This window comes from Lynx rufus, unplaced genomic scaffold (assembly GCF_022079265.1).
Source record: "Lynx rufus isolate CCGP_SWC_20201006 ecotype Redwood Valley unplaced genomic scaffold, mLynRuf1.p SCAF_2, whole genome shotgun sequence".
Classification (NCBI taxonomy): Eukaryota; Metazoa; Chordata; class Mammalia; order Carnivora; family Felidae; genus Lynx; species Lynx rufus.
In genome coordinates, this window is record NW_025814834.1 from 186524201 (window position 1) to 186551954 (window position 27754).

The following is a 27754-nucleotide window of genomic DNA, read 5'->3' on the forward strand; positions in this document are numbered from 1 at the left end:
TGCCTGGGTAGCTCAGTCAGTTAAACTGCCAACTCTTGATTTCAGCTCAGGTTATGCCCTGGCAGTTAATGAGATTGAGTTCCACTTTGGGGTCTGTGCTAACAGCACGGAGCCTGCTTGGGATTCTCTCTTTCCCTCTCTCTCTGCCCCCCCCACACCCCCTGCCCCACATTTGTGTGCACTCTGTCTCAAAATAAACAAACATTAAAAATTAAAAAAAATAAAAAATCAAAATTCTTAAAAGATAAAGAGAGAGAAAAAAAAAAACAACAACACTTATAAGATTTCTGCAAAGGGACACCTGGGTGGTATAGTTAGGCATCTGACTTGGGCTCAGGTCATGATCTCATGGTTCGTGGGTTCAAGCCCTGCATCAGGCTCTGGGCTGACAGTGTGGAGGTCTGCTTGGGATTCTCTCTCTCTCTGTTCCTTCCCCACTTGCTCACATGCTCTCTCAAAATAAACTTAAAAAAAAAAAAAAAATTCTGCAGGCTAGTGTTGCCACATAAAGAGAAACAGAGCACAGAGAGTTGAGAGCTTGGGCCCTAGAGCCAGAAGGTTTGGGTACCTCAGCCCTCCACTTATTGGCTATATGACTAAGGCAAATTGCTTAACCTCTTTCTGCCATTTCTTCATTTGCTTTTAATTTTTTTTTTTTTGAGACAGAGATCATGAGTGGCGAAGGGTATCCCAAGCAGGCTCCACACTGTTAGCATAGAGCCCTACTCAGGACTCGAACCAACCAAGATCATGACCTGAGCCAAAATCAAGAGTGGGACGCCTAAATGACTGAGCCATCCAGGTGCCCCTGCCATTTCTTCTTTTGTAAAATATGGAAAACTACCTTCTTTAGAAGTAGAGTGGTAGCTGGGATAAGACTAAAAACTGCAACTGATGACTCCTAGGGCTTTTATAAGTGTTTTGAAAAGAGTAGCCAGAAAGTTTTTGATAGGAGATGGATTAAAGGAGATAAAACTACCTTCCTCACTGTGAGGTAGGCTTGGGGACAGCAATACATTCATGTCAGATCTAGAGTTGGATTCTAGTACTATGACTTAGTATTTGACCCTAAACATGTAACGTAACCCCTAAGCCTCAATTTCCTCATGGCTGTAAGTGGAGTAATACTACCTACTACATAGTATAATCTTGGAATAAAAAATAATGTATGTGAGAAAGCTCTAACAATGTCACTTGTGATCCCACAGAATAGTTTTTGAACTGGAGAAATAGGACATCTCTACTGTAGCTTATTATTCAAAGTCCAACTTAAAAGAGCCAGCAGAACTTCTTACTGTCTTTGCTCACTATCATTAAAGATCAAGACATGGTAGTTTCTTAAAAATTGAGGTAATTCAGTTCTGTGCTTTTTCCATAAAGAACTCCTAAAACCCAATAAGCAGCCCAATGGTGCTACCACTTAGCCAATTCATTTCTGGTTACCATGCCTGTGCTGGCTGGAGTGCAGCGACCTGCACATAGGTAGAATGTATTTTACCAGGATGAGCTGCAAGTACTGATTGTTTTTGAAAATCTAAAAGTAAAGAGAACTCTTGAAGTAGTCTGGCAATTATATGAAGTAGTAACTATTAACTAGAATATACCTGTGGTTATTAATACCAACGTTAGATGAACCTTACAGACAGTAGAATCCTCAAATGATAGTACAACTCAAGTCAGACGTGCCAGTTATCTAATTACTAATTAGAGGCTTATACATCTTGATGGAATTGAATCAAAATTAGACCAATACTATACAAAGCATCCAGACACTTTATAACGTTCTAAGTAACAAAAACTTCAGTTTAGCAGCCAAAGCAAGCATGAAATGAGGGGGAAAGCAGCAAGAGAGCTAACAGTTAAGTTTTTCATTATCTTTTGGAGGGGCTAATTTAAAACTAATGTGAATAAGCCTCTAAGTACTTCCTGAAGACTAAAAGTAAAAGTCACCAGAATTCTTTCACTGTGGTTAACTGCCTTCATTTAAATGGCATGCCTGCTTAAGTGTACCAATTCACTGGATTCTACTGTTCTAATCCTGCTTCCTAAAGCAGAGAATAGGAACCATGTGAACAGTAAATTTAAAAATCCAGAGGCATGCAAGTGAACATCCATTCAGCATTCTCTGCCAGCCTAGCCCACTATTTCCCTACCTACTCCACCACCCTCCATCCACCTTTATTGGCTAGTACAATACAAATTACTGATAGCTAGCCAAGTCTCAGAAATCACAGAGAAGGCCTATTTTGCAGTTAGTAAAAGCGTTAGTTTATAAGCCAGCTAAAGACTTGCTTTTGATTTAACTTGCTAAACTTATCACAATCTTCTTAAACTACCCCCATTTTCATTTAGCCCTTTCCTAATCCAAAGGCAGACGGAAAATCCTGAATGGAAGGCTGACTTTTACCCATGATTAGTGAGTCAAATCCAGAATGTACTCCACCCACTGCAGCTCTTGCATATCCCGGTTACCTTCACCCTCTTTCATCTGTTCTTCTCTCTCTTGTGTTTCTTCATTAGCAGCTATCTTAACTTTGTCTTCAGGGCATTTCTCAGTAGCCCCCTGGGCTACCTTGGTCTCAACCCCATCTCCAGCTGCCTCAGACTCTTCTGTGGACAGCTTAATCTCCTCCTGGCTAGGAACCAACTCTGCCCTGACCTTCTCCTCTAGTCCTGAGCCATCTTTTGTTTCTGTCAGTCCTTCTGCATTAGTCTGTTGTTCAACAGGAGTCTGATCTCCTGCAGCTGACAGTCCATTGACTGCACCATCCTTAGGGAGAACTGTGATCTCCTGCCCAGGCTTCTCAGAGACTTCTGACCCAGCTTTTACAGCTGAGGACTCTGCAGCCTCTACTGTCACCTCTGGTGACTCTTCAGCAGGAGGCACTTCTTGCCCTACCAGCTGCTCAAGAACAGCCTTTCCTGACTCATTTTCAGAGGCAGCTACCTGCTCCTTTGGCTCATCCCCACCCACATCCACTGGCTTGACTGTTGAATCTATAGGCTCTGCTTCTGCCTCCACTGCAGTACCCTGCTTTTCAAGAGTCATATCAGACTGCTCTTCTAAAGCTTCTTTTGGCTTCTCCTCTATGCTCACAATTACTTCTCCCTGCTTTTCTTGACCTCCTTTTTCTCTGCATTCTTCTTGGATGTTAGTTCTACAAACTGATTTTTCTTCCTCAGCATCTGGTGCTTCCTCCTCTGGTCTCTTCTCAGAAGTGACCTTGGCTTCATTCAGTCCTTCTGGTGCTGCTGTTTCTTTTGCTTCCTCAGTGGTTTCAGCTAACTGATCTGGAGTGGATTCAACTTTTTCCTGTAGTTCCTGTGCAGGCTCACTTATATCCATATCTTCTCTTCCACCCTTCTCCATTTCAGTCTCCTGCTCTTTATCAATTTCAGGCTTTACCAGAGACTGGTCTTCTGGTTTTTTTGCTTCTTCTTTTTCTCCCATGGCGTCATAAACCTGTTCTCTCAACTCTTCCCTTGCTTCCTCTACATGGTTAAAGAACATGAAGCATAAACATGTCTTCGAGTTTAGTGATAAAGGCATAAACGGAAACTAAAAATACATTCCCTTTAAACCCTCAAACAACCTGGCTTAAATTTTAGCGATGACCTAAAACTTATCTACCCCCTTGAGAAAAGCAAAGGGAAAAAGTCCCAGATAGCAGAGCAACTTATTGCAAAAGAAACCCAAGCTCCTTAAATTAGATACTCTTTTACTTGAGCATTCTGATTATCAGTTAGGTAAGAGATGCCAAGCTTTATTCTCTCCTCTGAACATTATAAACCTCCAACTGACATGTAAAACTCTAGTAGCCAAACTCTACTTAGAATTTAACATTTAATTTTCTTAGCCACAAAAAGTGTAAAGACTCCAAAACCATGACTATTAAAATCACTGAGCTGCACAGACTTTTAAAATTTTTGCATCAGAAAAATATTTAAAGTTGTTGTATATTTAAAAGTATCAATTTAACACATTTATTGGGGAAATTAAGTTTTCCTCTTACAAAAGCCTGCTGTCAGTTTCAGTAATTGGCTACCTCCACTGTAGTCTCCACTAGATGCAGGTTATTTACCCCCTAGCAACTTAGGGAGAGACCATCCAGGATAGGGAGAGCCTTACTTCCATCATCTGTACACAAGAAATAATACGTCGCATCTTCTGAATGTCACATGCAACTCCACATACCATCTATGTTATCATTATTTTCTACCAGAGATTCGTCTTCTGTTTTTTCTCCTTCCTCCTCTTCCACATGCACACCTTCCAGGGCATTTCCCAACACACCATTCTCCATTCTAGGAGAACAAAAGGAGAAAGCACCAGAGGTATGATGGATAGAACTAACAGTTTTTCTAAGACAAAAATTACAGTCCCATATTATAAAAGCAACAGAAGAGCAATCAAGCGCAGGGAATATAAACTAAGTTTTCAGAGACGAAAAGCAACAATCAAAACTAATATAAATTAAGACTGTAAAAGTACTGAAAGAAAAAAGCATACCCTTCATCCAGCCACCTAAAAAATACTGATGACTCTTGTCAAAAGAACAAAATCAATAAATATATTCCCTTTACATTATAGCCATTGTATTTCCTAAACTTCGCATCCACCTGCATTTCTCTAGATGGCTTAAAAACATTCTGGCAAGACTTTGATGACAAATCATGGGAATGATCTACAAATTAGAAAACTTACCAGATTAAACAGGGCACAAATTATTTGCTAGTTTGTGTACCCTCAATAGATTCTATTCTGGTTAATAAACTTCAGTGGAAAATACACAAGTTTCCAAGAGTTTAGACTACTTATGAGTTTTATTTACTAGAAATTCTCATATGCTAATGTTTTCAAATTGTCCTTCATTCAGTCCTTGTTAAGGATGATTGTTCTGGGCTGAGAGTGCTTTTAAGGATGACTGTTTTGGGATGAGAGTGTTTTTAAAAGTTCTCTCTAGGGGCGCCTGGGTGGCGCAGTCGGTTAAGCGTCCGACTTCAGCCAGGTCACGATCTCGCGGTCCGTGAGTTCGAGCCCCGCGTCGGGCTCTGGGCTGATGGCTCAGAGCCTGGAGCCTGTTTCCGATTCTGTGTCTCCCTCTCTCTCTGCCCCTCGCCCGTTCATGCTCTGTCTCTCTCTGTCCCAAAAATAAATAAACGTTGAAAAAAAAAATTTAAAAAAAAAAAAAAAGTTCTCTCTATATTGGACTTCAATAAATTATTGACCATTCACTAATAGAAACGTCTCTGCCTCTAAAGAACACAAAAGTCAAAACCCATGCATAACTTTACTCTGCTTCAAGTGCCTTTGAAAACTTCCATCAATATGTCCTGTTCCTCCTAAACCCCCAGTTCACTTAGCTCATGTGAAATCACAAAGCTAGTAAACAATCCTGGCAAACAAAGAAACCTTAAGTTTTTAAAGAGACCATCATAATGTTACACAAAACACCCTACTTAAAAACTGTGGCTTAAAAGACATACCTTGCCAACTCCAGAAGTGATTTCCCATAGAAAAAGAAGGCTTCTCCACACTCATTAGCGGTCTCTCCATACTTCTTACCTCTACAAAGAGAAGAAACATCTAAGACCTGAATTAACATCTAGTCTAAAACATTCACTTCTAGTTCTTTAAACTCTAAAATGACATTTCTTCAGTAACACATCTCTCTAGGAAACCAATATTCCCCTCCTCTTGCTTTCAAGTCAAGGTCAAAGGGTTATTGCCTGGTCTCTCTACATATACATTCCAATTAACATCAATTTGCTATGGTTAGAGTATATAATCTTAAGAGACAAACTACATTAAATAGATATTTCTCCTGCTAGAAGATGGGTGTCAGTATAGGCCAGAATAGTTAAAGGACCTTTAGCTGGAACCTAAAAGACGAATAAAATATATGGAAAGACTTCATGTTATAGAGGGTAAGACTCTCTGGAGTCAGACTGTCTGGGTTCAAATCACATCTCTAAACTTCAGCTGTATAACCTTAGACTCACAGTGCCTTAATGTAGAAATGTTAAGAACTGCTCAAAGATCTAAGAATTGAATTAATGTATACAAAAGTACGATGCTTAGACATACAGACAGCACTATATGTAAGTTTTAGCTATTAATCTCTAGAGAGGGTGGCTCAGATCGTTAAGCATCCAACTCTTGATTTCGGCACAGGTCATCATCTCCTCATTGCGGAATGAAGCCCCATGTTGGGCTCCATGCTGATCCTGGACCCTGCTTGGAATTCTGTCTCTCCCTCTCTCTTTGCCCCTCCCCCCATTCTCAAAGTGAATAAACAAGCATTAAAAAAAGCAAAAAAAAAAAAAAAAAAAAAGGAATTAGACACGATATTAATGCAGACATCTAGGAATAAGATTCTGCTCTATTGGGAGAAGTAGGGGGGTTGAGACAAGAATGGACTGATACGACCCTGACTGAATAAGAAGGAATGAAAAAGCCAGAGGCTTTTAATCACTGTGAGCCTGAAACCCAGTTTTATTATAAGGATTTCTATTATAAGGAGGATTTCTTCAACTCAACTCCATATAACTACTCAACTCATCAGGGAACATGACTAACTTCAACTACTACTGGTAACAGGATGTTACCTATATTGAGAAACTAGCTCAAACCAGGTCATAGGCTGAAAGGCTATTGCTTGAAGATTCAACTTAAATTTCTTCTCTTCCAGTTCCACGGATACATAAACTCTGGTTAAAATAAATCACTTTTGAGGCACTAAATAAAGCTAATCTGCTTCCTCATGATGTAGATATATATGGCCACCTAGTGGTAGCTGCCAACTTCCAGATAGTTGCAACAGAGAATAAAGGTGCTAACAATATGAAAACTTCTGCACTTATATCAGCATTAGTGGTAGGGTGGCCGTTATGGCTTACTTGGGACTTTTTTTTTTTTTTTAAGAGAGAAAAGAAAGCACTTGAGCAAGTGACGGGCGGGGGGGGAGTGGTGGTGAGGGAGGGAGGGAATTTTAAGCAGGCTCCATGCTCTGAGCCTGAGGGGGGGGGGGGTGCTCGATCCCACCGTGGGATCATGACCTGATCTAAAATCACAAGTTGGTTGCTCAACTGAATTACCCACCCAGGAGCCCCTACAGCTTGCTTGGGACTTTGAGGAGTTTCCCCAGACACAGAATTTCCAATGTGAAATTAGAAAAGTCCCAGAACAGGGGCACCTGGGTGGCTCAGCTGGTTGGTCATCCAACTTCAGCTCATGATCTTGCGGCTTGTGGGCTCAAGCCCCGCATCAGGCTCTGTGCTGACAGCTCAGAGCCTGGAGCCTGCTTCGGATTCTGTGTATCTCTCTAGCTCCGCCCCTCCCCCACTCATGTTCAGGCACGTGCGCACTCTCTCCCTCTCTCAAGAATAAATAAAATATTAAAAAATAAAAAATTTAGAGAAGTCCCAGAACAAAGCAGGACAGGTTGGCCACCCTAATCAGTGGTGGTTGGAAAACAAATTACCTTACTCAGGAAAAGCAAAGACCAAAATTGCTCAGTGATATATAAGTCACATCATTAGTTACAGGAATAAACTTGTACATGAAAAATATCCAATCTTTTAAAATTCTTTCCCCCACAAGACAACCATATATATACATATATATATACATATACATATATATTTGTATATATATATGTATTTATATGTATTTGAGCAGAGAGAAAGGGAGAGAGAATCCTAAGCATGCTCCCCACTGACAGTGCAGAGCTCAATGCAGGTTCAGACCCCAAAACCATGAAATCATGACCTGAGCCAAAATCAAGAGTCAGACGCTTAACCGACTCAGCCATCCAGGCACCAGAAGACAACCTTTTAACAAACAAAATATAGCACATCATATCAAAACACAGTACTTACAAAAGACTAGCTGCTTCCTGGAATGCATTGACAGCTGCTGGAATATCCCCCATCACCAGATGTTTCTGTCCTAAACCCAACAGTTTCTTAGCTTCATTATCCACATCCAAACTGCAAGAAAAAAGTTTTTCAAGTGTCAAATACTGTTTAAAACCCACATTTTTTGGAATACCTCCTATGTATTTTTTTAATTTTTACTTTAGAGAGAGTGCAAGCAGGGAAGAAAGGCAGAGGGAAAAGAGAGAGAATCTTAAGCAGGATTCTTCACACACAGCATGGAGCCAGCATGGAGCTGGATCCCACGACCCTGGGATCATGACCTGAGACAAAATCAAGAGTTAGACAATCCACTGACTCACTCAGTGCCCTTAATACCTGCTACATTTAAACCATTATACTTTAACCTCTTTAAACCTCTGACCACTGTGGCAAGGCCTAGCTAACTCACATTTGTTTATCACTATAAAATCAAAAGAAATCCTGGGACGCCTGGGTGGCTCAGTCAACTAAGCATTTAACTTCAGCTCAGGTCATGATCTCACGGTTCAAGAGTTCAAGCCCCACATGGGGCTCTCTGCTAGCAGCACAGAGCCCAGTTGGGATCCTGTCTCCCTCTCTCTCTGACCCTCTCCTGCTTGCTCTCTCTAAAAAATAAACACTAAATAAATAAATAAATAAACAAACAAACAAACGTCCAGCTTCTGTTCAAGTCATGACCTCACGGCTCATGAGTATTCAAAGATAGGTTCGGGGCGCCTGGGTGGCGCAGTCGGTTAAGCGTCCGACTTCAGCCAGGTCACGATCTCGCGGTCCGTGAGTTCGAGCCCCGCGTCAGGCTCTGGGCTGATGGCTCGGAGCCTGGAGCCTGTTTCCGATTCTGTGTCTCCCTCTCTCTCTGCCCCTCCCCCGTTCATGCTCTGTCTCTCTCTGTCCCAAAAATAAATAAACGTTGAAAAAAAAAATTAAAAAAAAAAAAAAAAGATAGGTTAACATTTGCCAGGCATGTAATGAATAAGGAGAACTAAGTAACTTACAATTTAATATTTTAATCAATGTGGAAAACCAGAAGACATCGCTGTCAGGAGGATGCCATACTTTATATATTTTTTAAATTTTTAATGTTTATTTATTTTGAAAGAGATAGAGACAAGAGCGTGAGCAGGGGAGGGGCAGAGACAAGGAGACACAGAATACGAAGCAGGCTCCAGGATCTGAGCTGTCAGCACAGAGCCCGAGGTGGGGCTTGAACCCATGAACTATGAGATCATGACCTGAGCCAAAGTCGGACACTTAACTGACTGAGCCACCCAGGTGGCCCAAGACTATACTTTAAATTACACACAAGTATAGGGGCTTCTCTGGGTGGCTATGACCTCATGGCTCATGAGCTTCAGCCCTGGGTTGGGCTCTGTGCTTACAGCTCAGAGCCTCGAGCCTACTTCAGATTCTGTGTCTCCCTCTCTCTCTCTCTCTCTGCCCCTCCCCTGCTTGTGCTCTGTCTCTCTCTCTCTCTTTCTCTCTCTCAAGGGTGAATAAACATTTTAAAAAATAATAATTAAAAAAAATAATAATAATGATACTGTGGTGCCTGGGTGGCTCAGTTGGTTAAGCATCCGACTTCAGCTCAGGTCATGATCTTATGGCTTGTGGGTTCAAGCCCCACATCCAGCTCTGTCTTGACAGCTCAGAGCCTGGAACCTGCTTCGGATTCTGTCTCCTTCTCTCTCTGCCCCTCCCCCACTCATGCTCTGTTTCTCAAAAAATAAACATTAAAAAAATTTTTTTAATAAATAATGACACTGCCCTCAAGTTATATAGTTCTTAAGTTTATGTTCCAGAGATAAAATCTAACTGTACTCTGTAAACAATCTTACCTATCCACTTTATCTGCAGAGGTAGAGGGAGCAGGAGCATCTTCTTCAATCCTGTAATGAAACATTAAGAGGAAACAAAAATGAGGTTATTTTAAGCCTGGAAATTACATAAATTAAGAAAAATATAAAGCCATAAAAAGAGGGTGCCTGGGTGGCTCAGTTGGTTAAGCATCCGGTTCTTGACTTCAGCTCAGGTCATAGCTTATAGTTCATGGGTTCAACCCCATGTTGGGCCTTATGCTGGCAGTGTGGGGCCTGCTTGGGATTCTCTCTGCCCCTCCCCCACTCTCACACTCTGGCTCTCTCAAAATAAATTTAAAAAAAATTTTTTTAAAAAGCCTTAAGAAGAGCCACCATTTATTAAATGCCTGATAGGATATTAAGATCTTAAAACCAATATTTACTTCTATTCAATCTTCACTCATTCAAATATCTGTTAAATACGTATTTGCTAGTCATGAGATATTCTACAGTGATGGTCACATCCTAGCTTTAAGTTTATGATTAGGTGGATGAAAGTGAAGTATTTATTATAATGCAACATATGCATTACTGAAAAATCTCACATTCTGCTTAACTTCTCACTAAAAATAAGTTTTCTGTTCTTTAAAAAACAAAGAAGCAAAGTTTTCAAGAACATTCATTTTTTGAAAAGTTTTAATAAGTATCTTTAAAACATTTCATAGTTGTGGGGCACCTGGCTGGTTCAGTCAGTTGGGAATCCGACTGGTTCAAGTCATGATCTCATGGTTGCTGAGTTTAAGCCCTGCATCAGGCTCTGTGCGGACAGCTCAGAGCCTGGAGCCTGCTTCAGATTCTGTGTCTCCCTCTCTCTCTGCCCCTCCCCCACTTGCACACACTTGCCCTCTCTCAAAAAGAAACAGCATGTGCTTGCTCTCAAAATGAAACATTAAAAACTTTTTTAATTAAAAAAAAAAAATTTCATAGTGGCGTTTACTGAAAAGGCCTAGAAATAATGACCAACTCAGTAGCAATGAGTTCCCCACCCCTAGCACCCAGACTATATGCCTAAAATCCCATTCCTCACTAAAAGGAACCAAGATTCCATTGAGAAGTTAACAGATTCTAAGCTGGGATAGGGAAAATACAAAGGTGACTTTGGCTTTCATACCAGAAAGCAACAAAGGTATTTCTAATAACGACTTAGGAGTTCTATATACTTATGGTCATGCCAAAAGGAATTATAAAGCAAATATGGGGAATCCAGGGAAAAGCAGATGAATAGTTCTTTGTGCCATTTTTGCAACTTTTCTATAAATTTGACATGTTTCATAATAATTTACAAAAATATTACAAAAGCAGATTCAAGAGCCAGCCTGGATAAAATCCCACTGGTGAAAAGAGTCAGTTTGAGCACCAAAAAAACAACAGCTACAATGGATTGAAAACTTCGAATATGTTTAAATCGATGCACTCTCAACGACACAAACAAAAACAAAGAACTCATTATCTTTGAAGAATAATAGGAAACCACTGCATTATTCTGAAAATTAGTAAATAAAGTGAGAGAAAAAGCTACAATACAATTGTATTTGCATTTTCTTTACAATACAGTTGTATTTAGACAGGCTTTAAGATATGGTTGATTTAAGTTACTACTTAGGAATCCTGTAGATTATCTGGTATTAACTTAAATTCTTGCCATTTTAACCTGCTCTACTATCAGTTTTCATGTATATCCCAAAAGTAATATCCAGAGAAGGATATCATTTATATCATTTATAAATGTGCCCCCAAAGCACACCAGATCTCAAATGAGACCCAAGAATGCTGTTAACTGGTGAAATGGAGAAAAGGAAAAGAAAGAACACACAGAAAGAGGCAACCTGACTACTTTATACTACCTGACACTATACTGACAGTGCAGAGCCTGCCTGGGATGCTCATGTGGGCACTCTCTCTTCCCTCCTTCCGCCTCTGTTTCTGCACCCCCTCCCCCCAATAATCTCTCTCTTAAAATAAATAAATTAAAAAAAAATTTTTTTAAAGGAAGCTATAGGGGCGCCTGGGTGGCTCAATCAGTTAAGTCTCTGACTTTTGGTTCTGGTCATGATCTCATAGTTCATGGGTTCAAGCATCAGGGCCTGTGATGATAGCCCAGAGCCTGGAGCCTTCTTCAGATTCTGTTTCCCTCTCTGCTCCTCCCGTGCTCACACTCTGTCTCTCTCTCAAAAATAAAATAAACATTAAAAAGTTTTTTAAAAAAATAATGAAATAGGGGCGCCTGGGTGGCTCAGTCGGTTAAGTGGCTGACTTTGGCTCAGGTCATGATCTCATAGTTCATGGGTTCAAGCCCCACATAGGGCTCTGTGCTGACAGTTCAGAACCTGGAGCCTGCTTCGGATTCTGTCTCCCTCTCTCTTTGCCCCTCCTGTACTCACACTCTCTCTCTCTAAAATAAACATTAAAAAAAATTGTTAATAAAAAATAAAATAATAATAGTAATAATAATTAAAATAAAAAGGAAGATATGGAAGATTAAAAGGGCTCTCCTATTAGACAATTACTGACTCTCTCACACACATACACACAGAATGGAGTCCATTAGTTTTTCAAACTGGACTTTCTTTTTTTTTTTTTTTTTTTTTAATTTTTTTTTAATGTTTATTTATTTTTGAGAGAGAGGGAGGCAGAGCATGAACGGGGGAGGGTCAGAGAGAGAGGGAGACACAGAAGCGGAAGCAGGCTCCAGGCTCTGGGCCATCATCAGCCCAGAGCCCGACGCGGGGCTCGAACTCACGGACCGTGAGATCATGACCTGAGCTGAAGTCGGACGCTTAACCAACTGAGCCACCCAGGCGCCCCTCAAACTGGACTTTCTTCTTGTTTAGCTGTAACAAACTTATAAAGAAATGAAATAACACAAGCAAAATGAACAAAACAAATGATCAATGAAAAAACAGCTTACTCAATTCAGTAAATATTTAAATTCAACAGACATTTTAATTTTAGTGCCTACTGTATGCATTGGAGACTGTCTCCAACCAAACATTAAAACAGTAGAGGGGACACTTGTTTAGAAGGACAGAGAAAGGGAGAAGAGATTACATGACAGGTGGGGACTAACTATATTGGAGTCAGAGTCCCAGAAAATGCTTAAATGCTTTGAAGATTAAAATAAAATAAAAAAAAAGTCAGTTACTTTCAGCAGAATCCCAAATCTTTGCTTCCAACTCCTAATCCTTTTGTGAATATATTAGTCAACAAGTTTGATGAAAAGCCCTGAGGAATGGGGAAAAACCGGGTTGAAAATAGAGAGACTTCAAAGCTAGAGCCATAGGGACGAGGCACAGTTTAAAACGCAGTATTTAGCTGCAGGTAAGTAAGCAGACAGATAATCTGCCCAGAATCCTGGAATTATGGCTTTGGATCCTTATCTACAAACACTTTCTGACCTAGCCAGTGATGTGTAACCCCTTAGTGAAGTTAGTCATTCTGGGCAGATTCCAACACATAGCTCCTCAAATTACCAGTGGTTGAAGGACCAGATTTTTTATTTCCAGTGTATAACAGATGGGTTTTTTGTTGTTAACAATCACTCCTTGCTGTATTTTTTAAAATTTATTTATTTCAGGGGCGCCTGGGTGGCTCGGTGGGGTAAGCGTCCGACTTCGGCTCAGGTCACGATCTCACAGTCTGTGAGTTCGAGCCCCACGTCAGGCTCTGTGCTGACCGCTCAGAGCCTGGAGCCTGTTTCAGATTCTGTGTCTCCCTCTCTCTCTGCCCCTCCCCTGTTCACGCTCTGTTTCTGTCTCAAAAATAAATAAACGTTAAAAAAAATTTATTTATTTTTAGTAATCTCTATACCCAATGTGGGGCTCAAACTCACAACCCTGAGATCAAGAGGCATATATATGCTCTTCCAACTGAGCCAGCCAGGCACCCCATCAAATGGATTTTTATAAAATAATGCTCACTCCAGGGGTACCTGGGTGGCTCAGGTGGTTAGGCATCCGACTCCTGATTTCCACTGAGGTCATAATCTTGCAGTTGTGAGATCAAACCTGCACTGAGCATGGAGCCTACTTGGGATTCTCTCTGCCTCTTGTTCTCTGCCCTCCCCCACTCACACTTTCTCAAAATAAATTTTAAAAAATTATGCTTACTCCAAATTTTTATACCTCTCTCTCTGTAGACCAGTAACAAACAGTTCACAAACCACATTAGTCTATGGACCACACAATGTGGTAGTAACATTAAATGTCCAAACAGAGTATGAGCACTAAAAACAAACACATGAATACTACATATACATGCTACAAACATTGAGGTACTCCAGTGGCAACAAAAATACACAAAATGTTTTATATCCCACACAAATGAGGGGTAAGTTGCAGTACTATTTAACTTTCACTGTTAGCCATGATGGAAGTTAACAGGTACCAGATTCACCCTCCCACCTCAAACAAATAAAAAAAATGGCCAAGTACATGAAACATCAGTTTTCAACACTGAACAGTAGTAGCACAGGACAGTGATCTGAGAGAAGGGAAACAAATGAGATGAGTCCTACAAGTGTCCCCAACTTACTGCCTACAGAATTTTGTTCACAGCATAGAGGAGCAACCCAAAAGGAGTATTGTCTCACAGAATTGAGACAAGAGTTTGGGGCTTGGAGAGGCCTTGGTGGCTAGAATTTACAGGACAGAATGAAGAGATAGCAAGCTCAGATATCTGCAGAACATTCCCTCCAGCCTTTGGCTAACTGCTAATCAGCTTCTGCTTGAGAAAACTGAGGCCTATATAAGAATTACTTAGAAATGAGTAGATGAAACAATCTTCAGATATCACATAGGGTCTAGAATAACTCATGTTCCCAATAGCCAAGGTAGAAAGACCTATACCACACAGGGCAAGTACTGCTTTAGTAATGGAGTTAAATTAACACTGGAGACCTGTTCCAGGCCTGCCTAACAAAATATAAAGGCAATCCTCAATAGGACCAAACTGTTTCCAATAACTGCCTCCCAGAGTCAAAACAAACAACATACATACAGGGGCACCTGGGTGGTTCAGTCCGTTGAGTGTCTGACTTGATTTTGGCTCAGGTCATGATCCCAGGGTTGTGGGATCAAGCCCTGCATGTGGCTCCTGCTTAAGATTCTCTCTCCCCCGCTCTCGTCCCTCTCCCCCACTCATGTTCATCAAAACAAAACACACACAAAAAACAAAACCCCAGCACTGCAACAAACCTCACAATGTCTGGTAAGTTACATAAGTAAAAAATTATCAGGCAAACGAAGAAGCAAGGAATTAAAATCCATAATAAAGAAAGGATATTCAATAGAAACAGACCCAAAAAGGACAAAGATGACAGAACTAGACAAGGACATTAAGACAGTTACTTAAAATGTATTTCACATGCTCTGGGGCATTTGGGTGGCTCAGTCAGTTGAGAGTCCAACTTCAGCTAAGGTCATGATCTATCTCATGGTTTGTTGAGTTCAAGTCCCACATAGGGCTCTCTGCTATCAGCACAGAGCCTGCTTCAGATCCTCTGTTGCCCTTGCCCCCGAGCATCTCTCAAAAATAAATAGAAAAATTTAAGAAAATGTATTCCACATACTCAAGAATGTAAAGCAAAGCATGAGCAGGAGAGAAATAGAAGATACTTTAAAAAACAAAGAGAAAGACTCAAGTCAAAACTTCTGGAGACAAAAATACACTTAATAGGATTAACATCAATCAGACTGTGAAGAAGAACATTATCAGGAATTAAAGATACTTGGGGCGCCTGGCTCGCTCAGTCGGAAGTGCATGTGACTCTTGATCTTGGGGTTGTGAGTTTGAGACCGATATTGAGTATAGAGATTACTTAAATAAACAAACTTAAAAAAAAAAAGAATTCAAAAACAGCAGTAGAAACTACCTAAATGAAAACAGAAAGATTTAAAAAAACAAAAAGAACAGGGGTGCCTGGGTGGCTCATTCAGTTACGCATCTGACTTCTTGGTTTCTGCTCAGGTCATGATCTCACAGTTCATGAATTCGAGCCCCGCATGAGGCTCTCTGCTTTGGATCCCATCTCCCTCTCTCTGCCTCTCCACTGTTCTCTTTCTCTCTCAAGAATAAATAAACATTGTCAATACTACCCAAAGCTATCTACACATTCAATGCAATCCCAATCAAAATTGCACCAACATTCTTCTCAAAACTAGAACAAGCAATCCTAAAATTCATATGGAATCACAAAAGGCCCCGAATAGCCAAAGGAATTTTGAAGAAGAAGACCAAAGCAGGAGGCATCACAATCCCAGTCTTTAGCCTCTACTACAAAGCTGTAATCATCAAGACAGCATGGTATTGGCACAAAAACAGACACACAGACCAATGGAATAGAATAGAAACCCCAGAACTAGACCCACAAACGTATGGCCAACTCATCTTTGACAAAGCAGGAAAGAACATCCAATGGAAAAAAGACAGCCTCTTTAACAAATGGTGCTGGGAGAACTGGACAGCAACATGCAGAAGGTTGAAACTAGACCACTTTCTCACACCATTTACAAAAATAAACTCAAAATGGATAAAGGAACTAAATGTGAGACAGGAAACCATCAAAACCTTAGAGGAGAAAGCAGGAAAAGACCTCTCTGACCTTAGCCGTAGCAATCTCTTACTCGACACATCCCCAAAGGCAAAGGAATTAAAAGCAAAAGTGAATTACTGGGACCTTATGAAGATAAAAAGCTTCTGCACAGCAAAGGAAACAACCAACAAAACTAAAAGGCAACCAACGGAATGGGAAAAGATATTTGCAAATGACATATCGGACAAAGGGCTAGTATCTAAAATCTATAAAGAGCTCACCAAACTCCACACCCGAAAAACAAATAACCCAGTGAAGAAATGGGCAGAAAACATGAATAGACACTTCTCTAAAGAAGACATCCAGATGGCCAACAGGCACATGAAAAGATGTTCAGCGTCGCTCCTTATCAGGGAAATACAAATCAAAACCACACTCAGGTATCACCTCACGCCAGTCAGAGTGGCCAAAATGAACAAATCAGGAGACTATAGATGCTGGAGAGGATGTGGAGAAACGGGAACCCTCTTGCACTGTTGGTGGGAATGCAAATTGGTGCAGCCACTCTGGAAAGCAGTGTGGAGGTTCCTCAGAAAATTAAAAATAGACCTACCCTATGACCCAGCAATAGCACTGCTAGGAATTTACCCAAGGGATACAGGAGTACTGATGCATAGGGGCACTTATACCCCAATGTTCATAGCAGCACTCTCAACAATAGCCAAATTATGGAAAGAGCCTAAATGTCCATCAACTGATGAATGGATAAAGAAATTGTGGTTTATATACACAATGGAATACTACGTGGCAATGAGAAAAAATGAAATATGGCCTTTTGTAGCAACGTGGATGGAACTGGAGAGTGTGATGCTAAGTGAAATAAGCCATACAGAGAAAAACAGATACCATATGGTTTCACTCTTATGTGGATCCTGAGAAACTTAACAGGAACCCATGGGGGAGGGGAAGGAAAAAAAAAAAAAAAAAAAAAGGACGTTAGAGTGGGAGAGAGCCAAAGCATAAGAGACTGTTAAAAACTGAGAACAAACTGAGGGTTGATGGGGGGTGGGAGGGAGGGGAGGGTGGGTGATGGGTATTGAGGAGGGCACCTTTTGGGATGAGCACTGGGTGTTGTATGGAAACCAAGTTGTCAATAAATTTCATATATAAAAAAAATAAATAAATAAACATTAAAAAAAATAGAACTTTCTGAGTATGAAACACTAAGCATACAAACATACATGTTGACTGGCTGCCTGAAGGGATATGGATGGGAAAGGAAATATTTTTTTTTAACGTTTATTTATTTTTGAGACAGAGAGAGACAGAGCATGAACAGGGGAGGGTCAGAGAGAGGGAGACACAGAATCTGAAACAGGCTCCAGGCTCTGAGCTGTCAGCAGAGCCGGACGCGGGGCTTGAACTCACTGACTGTGAGATCATGAACTGAGCCGAAGTCGGCTGCTTAACCGACTGAGCCACCCAGGCGCCCCGGGAAAGGAAGTATTTAAAGGAATGGAGGAAAATACTTAAATGATGGCAAAACCAAAACAAACACAATAAAAACAATAAGCAGTAAGTTTACAAAATAAACAATGGCAGAAAACTTGCCAGTTTTGATGAAAAGTATAAATCTCAGATCCAAAAAACAAGCCCCAAGCAAAAGAAATATGAAAAAACACACACCAAAGCATTTCATAAATTGCTAAAAGGACTTGTGGCTGGCTCAGTTGGTATGGCATGCAACTCTTAATCTCAGGGTTGTGGGTTCCAGACCCACGCTGGGTGTAGGAATTATTTAAAAATAAGTCTTTAAAAAAAATTTTTTTTTAACATTTATTCATTTTTGAGAGTGACAGAGACAGAGCATAAGCAGGGGATGGGCAGTGAGAGGGAGACATAGAATCCGAAGCAGGCTCCAGGCTCCCAGCTGTCAGCACAGGGCCGGACGCGGGGCTCAAACTCATGGACTGCGAAATCATGACCTGAGCTGAAGTCAAACGCTTAACCAACTGAGCCACCCAGGCACCCCAAAAATAAAAGTCTTTTTTAAAAGTTTCAGAAAACCAGTGATGGGGGGAAAAAACATAAAAATCAGGCAAAAGGAAAAAAAAGAGACTTGTATAATCAAAGTAACAAATTTAAGAATGACAACTTGTTAGAAACAATGTAAACCAAAACATAGTAGTCAGATCTCTAAAATGGGGGAGGGGGAGGGGTGGGCAAAACACAAAAAAATATCAACCTATTTTGTAGCTAATGAAGTATCTTTCAAATACAAGAAATAAATCCTCTTCATGAAAAAAATACTAAAAGAAGTCTAGACAGAGAAAAAATAATACCGGGTAGAAATTTGGATCTACACACCCAAAAAAAGAAGTTTGTATATACATAAATAAAAAGCATTGACAACAGTAAATGAGGATTGTAAATATATCTTTATTTATATAAATTTTTATATTTTATATATTTATATATATATTTATAAATAATATCTTTATTTTTTAAAACTTTTTTTTGAGAGAGAGACAGTGAGCAGGGGAGGGTGAGAGAGAGAGAAAGAGAGACACATAGAATCCAAAGCAGGCTCCAGGCTCTGAGCTGTCAGCTCTAACCAAAGGTGAAAAATCTACACACTGGAAACTATAGAAAGCTTATGAAAGAAATTGAAGACACACACACACACACAGGAAAAATATTCCATGCTCCTGGATTGGAAGAACAAATATTGTTAGAACGTCATTACTACCCAAAGCAATCTACACATTCAATACAATCCTTATCAAAGTAACACCAGCATTCTTCACAGAGCTACAACAAACAATCCTAAAATTTGCAGGGAACCAGAAACGACCCAATAGCCAAAGCAATCCTGAAAAAGAAAACCGAAACCGGAGTCATCACAATCCCGGACTTCAAGATGTATTGTATTACAAAGCTGTAATCAAGACAGTATGGTACTGGCACAAAAGCAGACATTCAGATCAATGGAACAGAATAGAGAACCCAGAAATGGACCCACAAACGTATGGCGAACTCATCTTTGACAAAGCAGGAATTGAATATCCATTGAAATAAGACACTCTCTTCTGCAAATGGTACTGGGAAAACTGGACACTGACATGCAGCAAAATAAACCTGGACCACTTTCTTACACCATATACAAAAATAAACTCAAAATGGATGAAAGACCTAAATGTAAGACAGGAAGCCATCAAAATCCTTGAGGAGAAAGCAGGCAAAACCTTTTTGACTTCGGCAGCAGCAATTTCTTACTCAACATGTCTCCAGAGGCAAGAAAAACAAAAACAAAAACAAACTATTGGGACTTCATCAAAATAAAAAGTTTTTGCACAGCAAAGGAGACAATCAGCAAAACTAAAAGGCAACCTACAGAATGGGAGAAGATATTTGCAAACGACATATCAGATAAAGGGTCAGTATCCAAAATCCATAAAGAACTTATCAAGCTCAACACCCAAAAAACAAATAATCCACTGAAGATATGGGCAAAAGACAGGAATAGACACTTCTCCAAAGAAGACATTCAGATGGCTGACACATGAAAAAATGCTCAACATCACTCATCATCAGGGAAATACAAACTAAAACCACAATGAGATACCACCTCACACCAGTCCGAATGGCTAAAATGAACAACTCAGGCAACAGATGTTGGCGAGGATGCAGGGAGAGAGGATCTCTTTTGCACTGCTGGTGGGAATGCAAACTGGTGCAGCCACTGTGGAAAACAGTATGGAGGGGCGCCTGGGTGGCTCAGTCGGTTAAGCGGCCGACTTCGGCTCAGGTCACGATCTCGCGGTCCGTGAGTTCGAGCCCCGCGTCGGGCTCTGGGTTGATGGCTCAGAGCCTGGAGCCTGCTTCTGATTCTGTGTCTCCCTCTCTCTCTGCCCCTCCCCCGTTCATGCTCTGTCTCTCTCTGTCTCAAAAATAAATAAAACGTTAAAAAAAAATTAAAAAAAAAAAAAAAAAGAAAACAGTATGGAGGTTCCTCAAAAAATTAAAAATAGAACTACCCTACGACCCAGCAATTGCACTAGTAGGTAGAAACAGGTGTGCTGTTTCAAAGGGGCATGTGCACCCCAATGTTTATAGCAGCGCTATCAACAATACCCAAAGTATGGAAAGAGCCCAAATGTCCACTGACCGATGAATGGATCAAGAAGATGTGGGTTACACACACACACACACACACACACACACACACACACACACACACACACACAATGGAGTATTACTAGGCAATCAAAAAGAAATGAAACCTTGCCATTTGCAACTACATGGATGGAGCCAGAGGGTGTTATGCTAAGCAAAATTAGAAAAAGACAGGATTTTGGAAGACTATTGCCCAGAAGAAAAGATGTTTGGTTTTCACAAGCCAAAGATGTACCGAAGTATAGAGGGCTGCTGTATTTGCAGAGCTAAGTCCTCCAGTTCTCGATTCACTGACAGTAAACGCTCATATGAAAAGGACTTCCAGAGCTCTTTTGGGTCGCATGAGACTGGTTCAGGAGACATCTGTAATGCCTGTGTCCTGCTTGTGAAAAGATGGAAGAAATTGCCAGCAGGATCACAAAAAAACTGGAATCATGTGGTAGATGCAAGGGCAGGACCCAGTCTGAAGACAACATTGAAACCAAAGAAAGTGAAAACTTTATCTGGAAACATGATAAAAAGCAACCAAATCAGTAAACTACAGAAGGAATTCAAACGTCACAATTCTGATGCTCACAGTACCACCTCAAGTGCCTCCCCAGCTCAGTCTCCTTGTTATAGTAACCAGTCAGATGACGGCTCAGATACAGAGATGGCTTCTGGCTCTAACAGAACGCCAGTTTTTTCCTTTTTAGATCTCACATACTGGAAAAGACAGAAAATACGTTGTGGGATTATCTATAAAGGCCGTTTTGGAGAAGTTCTCATTGACACACATCTATTCAAGCCTTGCTGCAACAATAAGAAAGCAGCTGCTGAGAAGCTGGAGGAGCAGGGGCCAGAGCCTCTGCCCATCTCCACTCAGGAGTGGTGACTGAGGTTTAGGTAGAAGGGGAACAAAAAAACGATTTAAATTTTGGAAAGAAAACAAAGCAACAAAACCCTCCTATTTTTAACTTGGATACCTGCTATTCTGCCAAAAGACACTTTCTAGAATAGTTTTGAATGGGTTGTTATTTCTCCTCCAGTTCCACAAACTCTGAAGCCAGTGTCTAGCTTACTAAAAGAAAAAAAGTATACATAATATTTAAGATGCTGAGTATTTTTTTTTTTAATTTTTTTTTTCAACGTTTATTTACTTTCTTGGGACAGAGAGAGAGAGAGAGCATGAACGGGGGAGGGGCAGAGAGAGAGAGGGAGACACAGAGGGAAACAGGCTCCAGGCTCTGAGCCATCGGCCCAGAGCCTGACGCAGGGCTCGAACTCCCGGACCGCGAGATCGTGACCTGGCTGAAGTCGGACGCTTAACCGACTGCGCCACCCAGGCGCCCCAAGATGCTGAGTATTTCACAGGAAAGCTGATGCTGCTGTAAAGTGCTCTTTGTCTTTTTTTTTTTTTAATCCCCTTCTAATGAATGAATCTAGGGGAATTTCAGGGGACAGAGATGGGATTTGTTGTATGATAAACGTATGTAGTTTTAGTCTTTCTATATTGAGAAGCAGTGTTGGGCATTTTTAAGATGGCTGGCTATACTTGTTTTCCTTCATGATAATAAATTTGTCATAACTCAGTAACATGGACTTGCCCCAAGAGGTAGTTGTCAATAATTTAAGGTCTTGCCAAGGTTCTGATGATTCAAACCTGTACTACTGAATATTAAGCAGGACAGACTAAGCTCTCTGGTGCAAATGCCTCGAAGGAGTAGTTTCTAACCATACAGAGAGGTAACTTGAGTGTATTATGTTGCATCCTCTGTCACCTCCCTCCATATTCATTTTTGATAAAGATTTTTATCTATATTGAAACTTCTAAAGCAGAATCAAAGCTCCTCTGGGGAAATGTCAAGTTTTAGGATGAGCAATCCTAAATGAAGAGAACCAAAGCATTACCGCATGGTAGAGATCACATTCTATTAAAAATGTTAAATTATCTAAAAAAAATGTGCACGTCTTCAGGATGGCACATACAAAAAACAAAGGTTAATGCTGCTTGGGGCACATTTCTTAGAGGGCTTGCCTAGTGTGTAAATAATTGACTTTTGTTTGTGTTACATGACTGGTGACTTCATTGAAAATCTGCGCAATTCAGTTTTAGCTCTGGATTACTTCAGTTGACCTTTGTGAAGGTTTTGTCTATGTAGAGTGAGTTGGGGTTGTTTGACTGGTTTTAACCTATTAGGGTCTGGGGTTTTTGGTTTTTTTTTCCACTCTATATTAAAGTAAAATTCTAAAAGAAAAGAGGTGTGTGTTAATGCTGAGTGGGCTGGTTTAGGTTTGACTTCTTTTAGTCAGGCTTTGTGAACATTGAGATGTTAGATGATGCATCCTGAACACGGAGCTCTTTGATTCCAAAATCTTCATTTGAGGCCTTTTTACCTGAACCCAAACCAAAGTACTGTCATTGCCTCTTTTCTAAACGTTCAGGAATAACCTATCACCGGTTCAGACCTCTCATAATTAGGGAGGAGCATTTGCCTACCTTATAATAACATGACTCAGTGATTATTTTTAAAACTGGATTTTAAAAATTAGATAGTATAAATAACAGTAAGGAGTGAGCCATTTTTTACGGGCACCATATAGTTTTATAATTCTTAATCTAAACTTAAAATTTTATATTTCTTCCTTATGGCAAAACTACAAGCCACCATATGCACAGATTACACCATGAGTTGGGTTGGCTCTCCCACAGCCTCTGAGGTGAATTACAAGAGTCCCAGCCATTATCATATTCCTCCTGTTGTTTCCAAATGTTTTTTTTTTAATTTTTTTGTACATTTTGGCTACAGTATTGGTGGTAGAATATACTATAATATGGATCATCTCTACTTCTGTATTTATTTATTACCAGACCTCAACCACAGCCTTCTTTTTCCCCTTCCACCTCTTTGCCTGTAGGATGTACTATATGTAGTCATGCACTTTGTATTAATATATTAGAAATCTACAAATCTGTTTTGTACTTTTTATACTGTTGGATACTTATAATCAAAACTTTTACTAGGGTATTGAATAAATTTAGTCTTACTAGAAAATAAAAAAAAATTAGAGAAAGAAAATGGCCTACGACTTCACTCATAGGAGGAATTTAAGATACAAAACAGATGAACATAAGGGAAGCAAAAATAAGAACAGGGAGGGGCAGGGTGTCTGTCGATTAAGAATCAGACATCAGCTCAAGTCATGATCTCACACTTCATGGGTTTGAACCCCATATCTGGGTCTTTTCATTCCAGCTTGGAGCCTGGAGCCTACTTCGGATTGTCTCCCTCCCTCTCTGCCCTTCCCCTGCTCGTGCTCTCTCTCAAAAATAAATAATAAAACATTAATTAATTAATTAATAAAACAGGGAGGGGGACAAAAGACTCTTAAATATAGAGAACAAACTGAGGGTTGCTGGAGGGGTTGTGGGTGGGTGGGGATGGGCTAAATGGGTAAGGGGCATTAAGGGGCATTAAGTGCTTGTTGGGCCAAGCACTGGGTGTTATTTATACATAAGGGATGGATGAATCACTGGAATCTACTTCTGAAATAATTATTGCACTATATGCTAACTTGGATATAAATTTAAAAATAAATAAAATTAAAAATAAACAAACAAACATACAAACAACTCTCTCCATAGCATGTATCTTTTGAAAAACAGTTACTTTCTCATTTGTTAACAGATCAATTTTATCTTAGGGCACCTGGCTAGCTCAGTCAGTACAGCAGACAACTCCTGATCCTGGGTGGTGAGTTCAAGCCCCACATTGGGCCAAGAGCTTACTTAAAAACAAAACAAAACAACACAACATTATCTTGAACAGTTTATTTTCAAAGTATCTGCTAATGGGTTTACTACTGACAGCCATTGTTTTCAACCTAATGTGGCTAACAAAGAGCTAGGAATACAAACTATAAAAGGGTCAATTCTGCTATTGTCTTGCTATTTGTGCTTGCATTATCACCTTCAATCCACCATTTCTAAGCCCAGAATCTTTTAAACACATTGTCCATTTTTATAAGAGCTAGTTTAAAACTGGAAAAAAAAGTCCTATCTAGACTTACCATGGTGATCATTTGGTAATATGTACGAATGTTGGATTGCTATGTTGTACACCTGAAACTACTGTCAATTATATCTCAATTTCTTTAAACCTTATCTTAATGGGTAAAGATGTGGCACATATACATAATGGAATATTACTCAGCCATAAACAAGAGCAAGATCCTGGTGCCTGGATGGCTCAGCTAGTTAAGCCCCCAACTCCTGGTTTCAGCTCAGGTCATGATCTTGTGGGTCTCCCCCACATCGGGCTCTGCGAGCCTACTTGGGATTTCTCTCTGCCACTCCCTGGCTCATTTTCTCTCTCAAAATAAATAAATAAAACTTAAAGAAAAAAAAAAGGGAGCAAGATCTTGGGGTGCCTGGGTGGCTCAGTCGGTTAATCATCCAACTCTTGATTTCAGCTCAGATCATGATCTCACAAATCCTGAGTTCGAGCCCCACCCTGGGCCCTGCACTGACAGTGCAGGAGCCTGTTTGGGATTCTCTCTCCCCCTCTCTCTCTGCCCCTCCCCTGCTTGTGTGCTTGCTCTCTCTCTCTCTCTCTCTCTCTCAAAATAAATAAAAGAAAAAGCAAGATCTTGCCATCTACAACACCATGGATGGATCTAGAGGGTATAATGCTAAGTGAAATAAGTCAGAGAAAAGCAAGTAACATTTTAGTCTTATGTGGAATTTAAGAAACAAAACAAATGAACAAAGAAAAAAGAGACAAATCAAAAAACTGGACTCTTAACTAGAGAGAACAAATTGATGGTTACCAGAGGGAAGGTGGGGGGGGGGGAGGGTGAAATAGGTGAAGGGGATTGAGAGTACACTGATCGTGATGAGCACTGAGTAATGTATAGAATTGAACTGCTATATTCACTGCTACACCTAAAACTGATATAGCACTGTAGGTTAATTACACTGGAATTAAAATTTTTGAAGTAAAAATAACAATAAATCACCCTACAGATATACTAGTCCATGGTTTATTACAAGGTATTCACTGTAGCACTATTTGTAATAATACTGGAAACAACTCAAATGTCTATCAATAGCAAATTTGTTATGAGATACTCACAGAATAGAATACAAGGCAGTCATAAAAAGTTAAGGGGAGCCTGGGTGGCTCACTCAGTTGTCTAACTTCATTCAGCTCAGGTCATGATCTCACAGTTCGTGAGTTTGAGCCCCACATTGGACTCTGCACTGACAGTGCACAGCCTGCTTGGGATTCTCTCTCTCTCCCTCTCTCTCTGCCCTTCCACTCTCTCTCAAAATAAATAAAATTTAAAAAAAAATTGAGAAGGGGTGCCTGGGTGGCTCAGTCGGTTGAGCATCCGACTTTGGCTCAGGTCATGATCTCGCAGTCCGTGAGTTCGAGCCCCTCATTGGGCTCTGTGCTGACAGCTCAGAGCCTGGAGCCTGTTTTAGATTCTGTGTCTCCCTCTCTCTCTCACCCTCCCCTGTTCATGCTCTGTGTCTCAAAAATAAATTAAAAAAAAAAAAATTAAGGAAAATTTAAGGTAACTATGCCCTGATGAATGATCTCCAAGACATATTGCTAAATGTTCAGAAATGTGTCAAATAGGCTACCATTTATACAACAATGTAGAATTAATAACTACATACCATTTGTTTTTATATGCAGAAGGTTGTCTTTGAGGAACATATAATAAATTCCCACTTGAGAAGAAATACTATGCGACTAGAAAATAAGGGGTAGAAGGACATTTCACTGTATAACGATCCTTATGGATTTTGAATCAGGAATGTATTTTCTATTAAAAATTAAAATATTTCTTAAAAATCTGATACCTGCCAATATGGCCTTACCTTCTCACACAATCAGCTGGAGCTAAATAGTGACCACTCACTTTAAGGAAGGAGAATGTACTACAATCCCCATCACTTTTTTTTTTTTTTTTTTAATGTTTACTTCTTTTTGAGAGAGGGAGACAGAGAATCCCAAGCAGGCTCTGCGCCATCAGCACAGAGCCAATTCTGGGTTTGAACTCACAAACTGTGAGATCATGACCTGACTCAAAATAAAGAGTCAGATGCTGGGGCGCCTGAGTGGCACAGTCAGTTAAGCGTCTGACTTCGGCTCAGGTCATGATCTCAAGGTTCATGAGTTCAAGCCCCGCATCGGGCTCTGTGCTTACAGCTCAGAGCCTGGAACCTGCTTCAGATTCTGTGTCTCCCTCTCTCTCTGGCCCTTCCCCTCTTGAGCTCTGTCTCTCTCTCAAAAATAAATAAACATTAAAAATAATAAGAATAAAAATAAAGAGTCAGATGCTTAATCGACTTAGCCAGCAGCCCCCTGCCATTACTTATTTTTATCTGGCCCTCTAAGCTTAACATTTCTAAATTCTGTTATAGAACACCACACTACTAAACATTGGTAACTGTCTGGAAATGAGAAAAGGAGAGAGCCCAGAATTCTTATTTCTGGGGTTGGGAAACTTGAGTGCTATCCAACCAAAATAAGGTACAAGAACATTAGTGAAAATTGGAAGACTTAGGTTTTAAGACAAGTTGATTTTGAAGTGCTTATCGAACAACTAAACGGATAACATCCAATAGGCAATTCAGAGCAAACATTTGACTGCCAAACATAATACATGCAGCACCTATTCATTTTCATTTAATCCTCTCACAAAAAACAAAAACAAAACCTGTGGCAGATGGCAATGCTCCTATTTTACAGAGAAATTACTTATCTAAGTAAATAAGTGATTTAGTAACCTATATGACCCTATCACATTTCATAGTATATTTCAATTGCCTATTGACTTTCTGTACTGTGCAAGAGGATTAAGCTTTAAGGAAAAACATCCTATCTCTCTCATTCTAGCTGTATACTAGTACCAGGCACAAGGTCTGGCACCTAGTCAGTATTTGTTAAAATAAGTGACCAATTCTGAATCACTAGGGTAGGATTAGGGCAAGTGACTTTGCCACTTAGCATGTGAGGTGCTTCAGTTTCATCAACTATAATTAATAGTACCTAACTCCTAGGGTTTGTTTTGAAAATCAAATGAGAAAGTTCATAAAGTACTTCATTCAAGGCTTGACATATAACAAATCAATAACAGCAATTATCAACAATGAAACAGAGGTAAGGAATAGAGGTAGTATCAAAGGGAAATAAAATTAGGAGGTAATGACTGGTATCAGCTGCAGCAAAAAAGTTAAGAAGTAAAAAGCTAAGAATAAGACTAATTTAGCATGTAGACA

General features: G+C 40.1%; 2 protein-coding genes across 4 annotated transcripts in view; one reads left to right on the forward strand and one right to left on the reverse strand.

The window, feature by feature from the left end:
- NASP (nuclear autoantigenic sperm protein) overlaps positions 1-27754 on the reverse strand; it is a 44326-nt gene that overhangs the window by 6741 nt on the left and 9831 nt on the right. For 2 of the 3 annotated variants that reach the window (XM_047085870.1, XM_047085869.1), the window contains 4 exons: positions 9756-9806; positions 7882-7992; positions 5488-5568; positions 4196-4305 (listed from right to left, as the gene is read on the reverse strand). In XM_047085870.1, the coding sequence (XP_046941826.1) occupies positions 4196-4305; positions 5488-5568; positions 7882-7992; positions 9756-9806 (353 nt within the window). Of the gene's footprint in view, positions 1-2472; positions 3493-4195; positions 4306-5487; positions 5569-7881; positions 7993-9755; positions 9807-27754 lie in introns of all 3 variants that reach the window. The other variant, XM_047085871.1, reaches the window with a different exon arrangement.
- LOC124516515 (SIN3-HDAC complex-associated factor-like) lies at positions 20638-21547 on the forward strand. The gene has a single exon (XM_047085872.1). The coding sequence runs from the start codon at positions 20687-20689 to the stop codon at positions 21353-21355; it is 669 nt and encodes a 222-aa protein (XP_046941828.1). The 5' UTR covers positions 20638-20686; the 3' UTR covers positions 21356-21547.

Bases quoted from the DNA above. Each gene is read 5' to 3' on its own strand.
- LOC124516515 (XM_047085872.1), top strand. From the start codon at position 20,687: ATGTTTGGTTTTCACAAGCCAAAGATGTACCGAAGTATAGAGGGCTGC.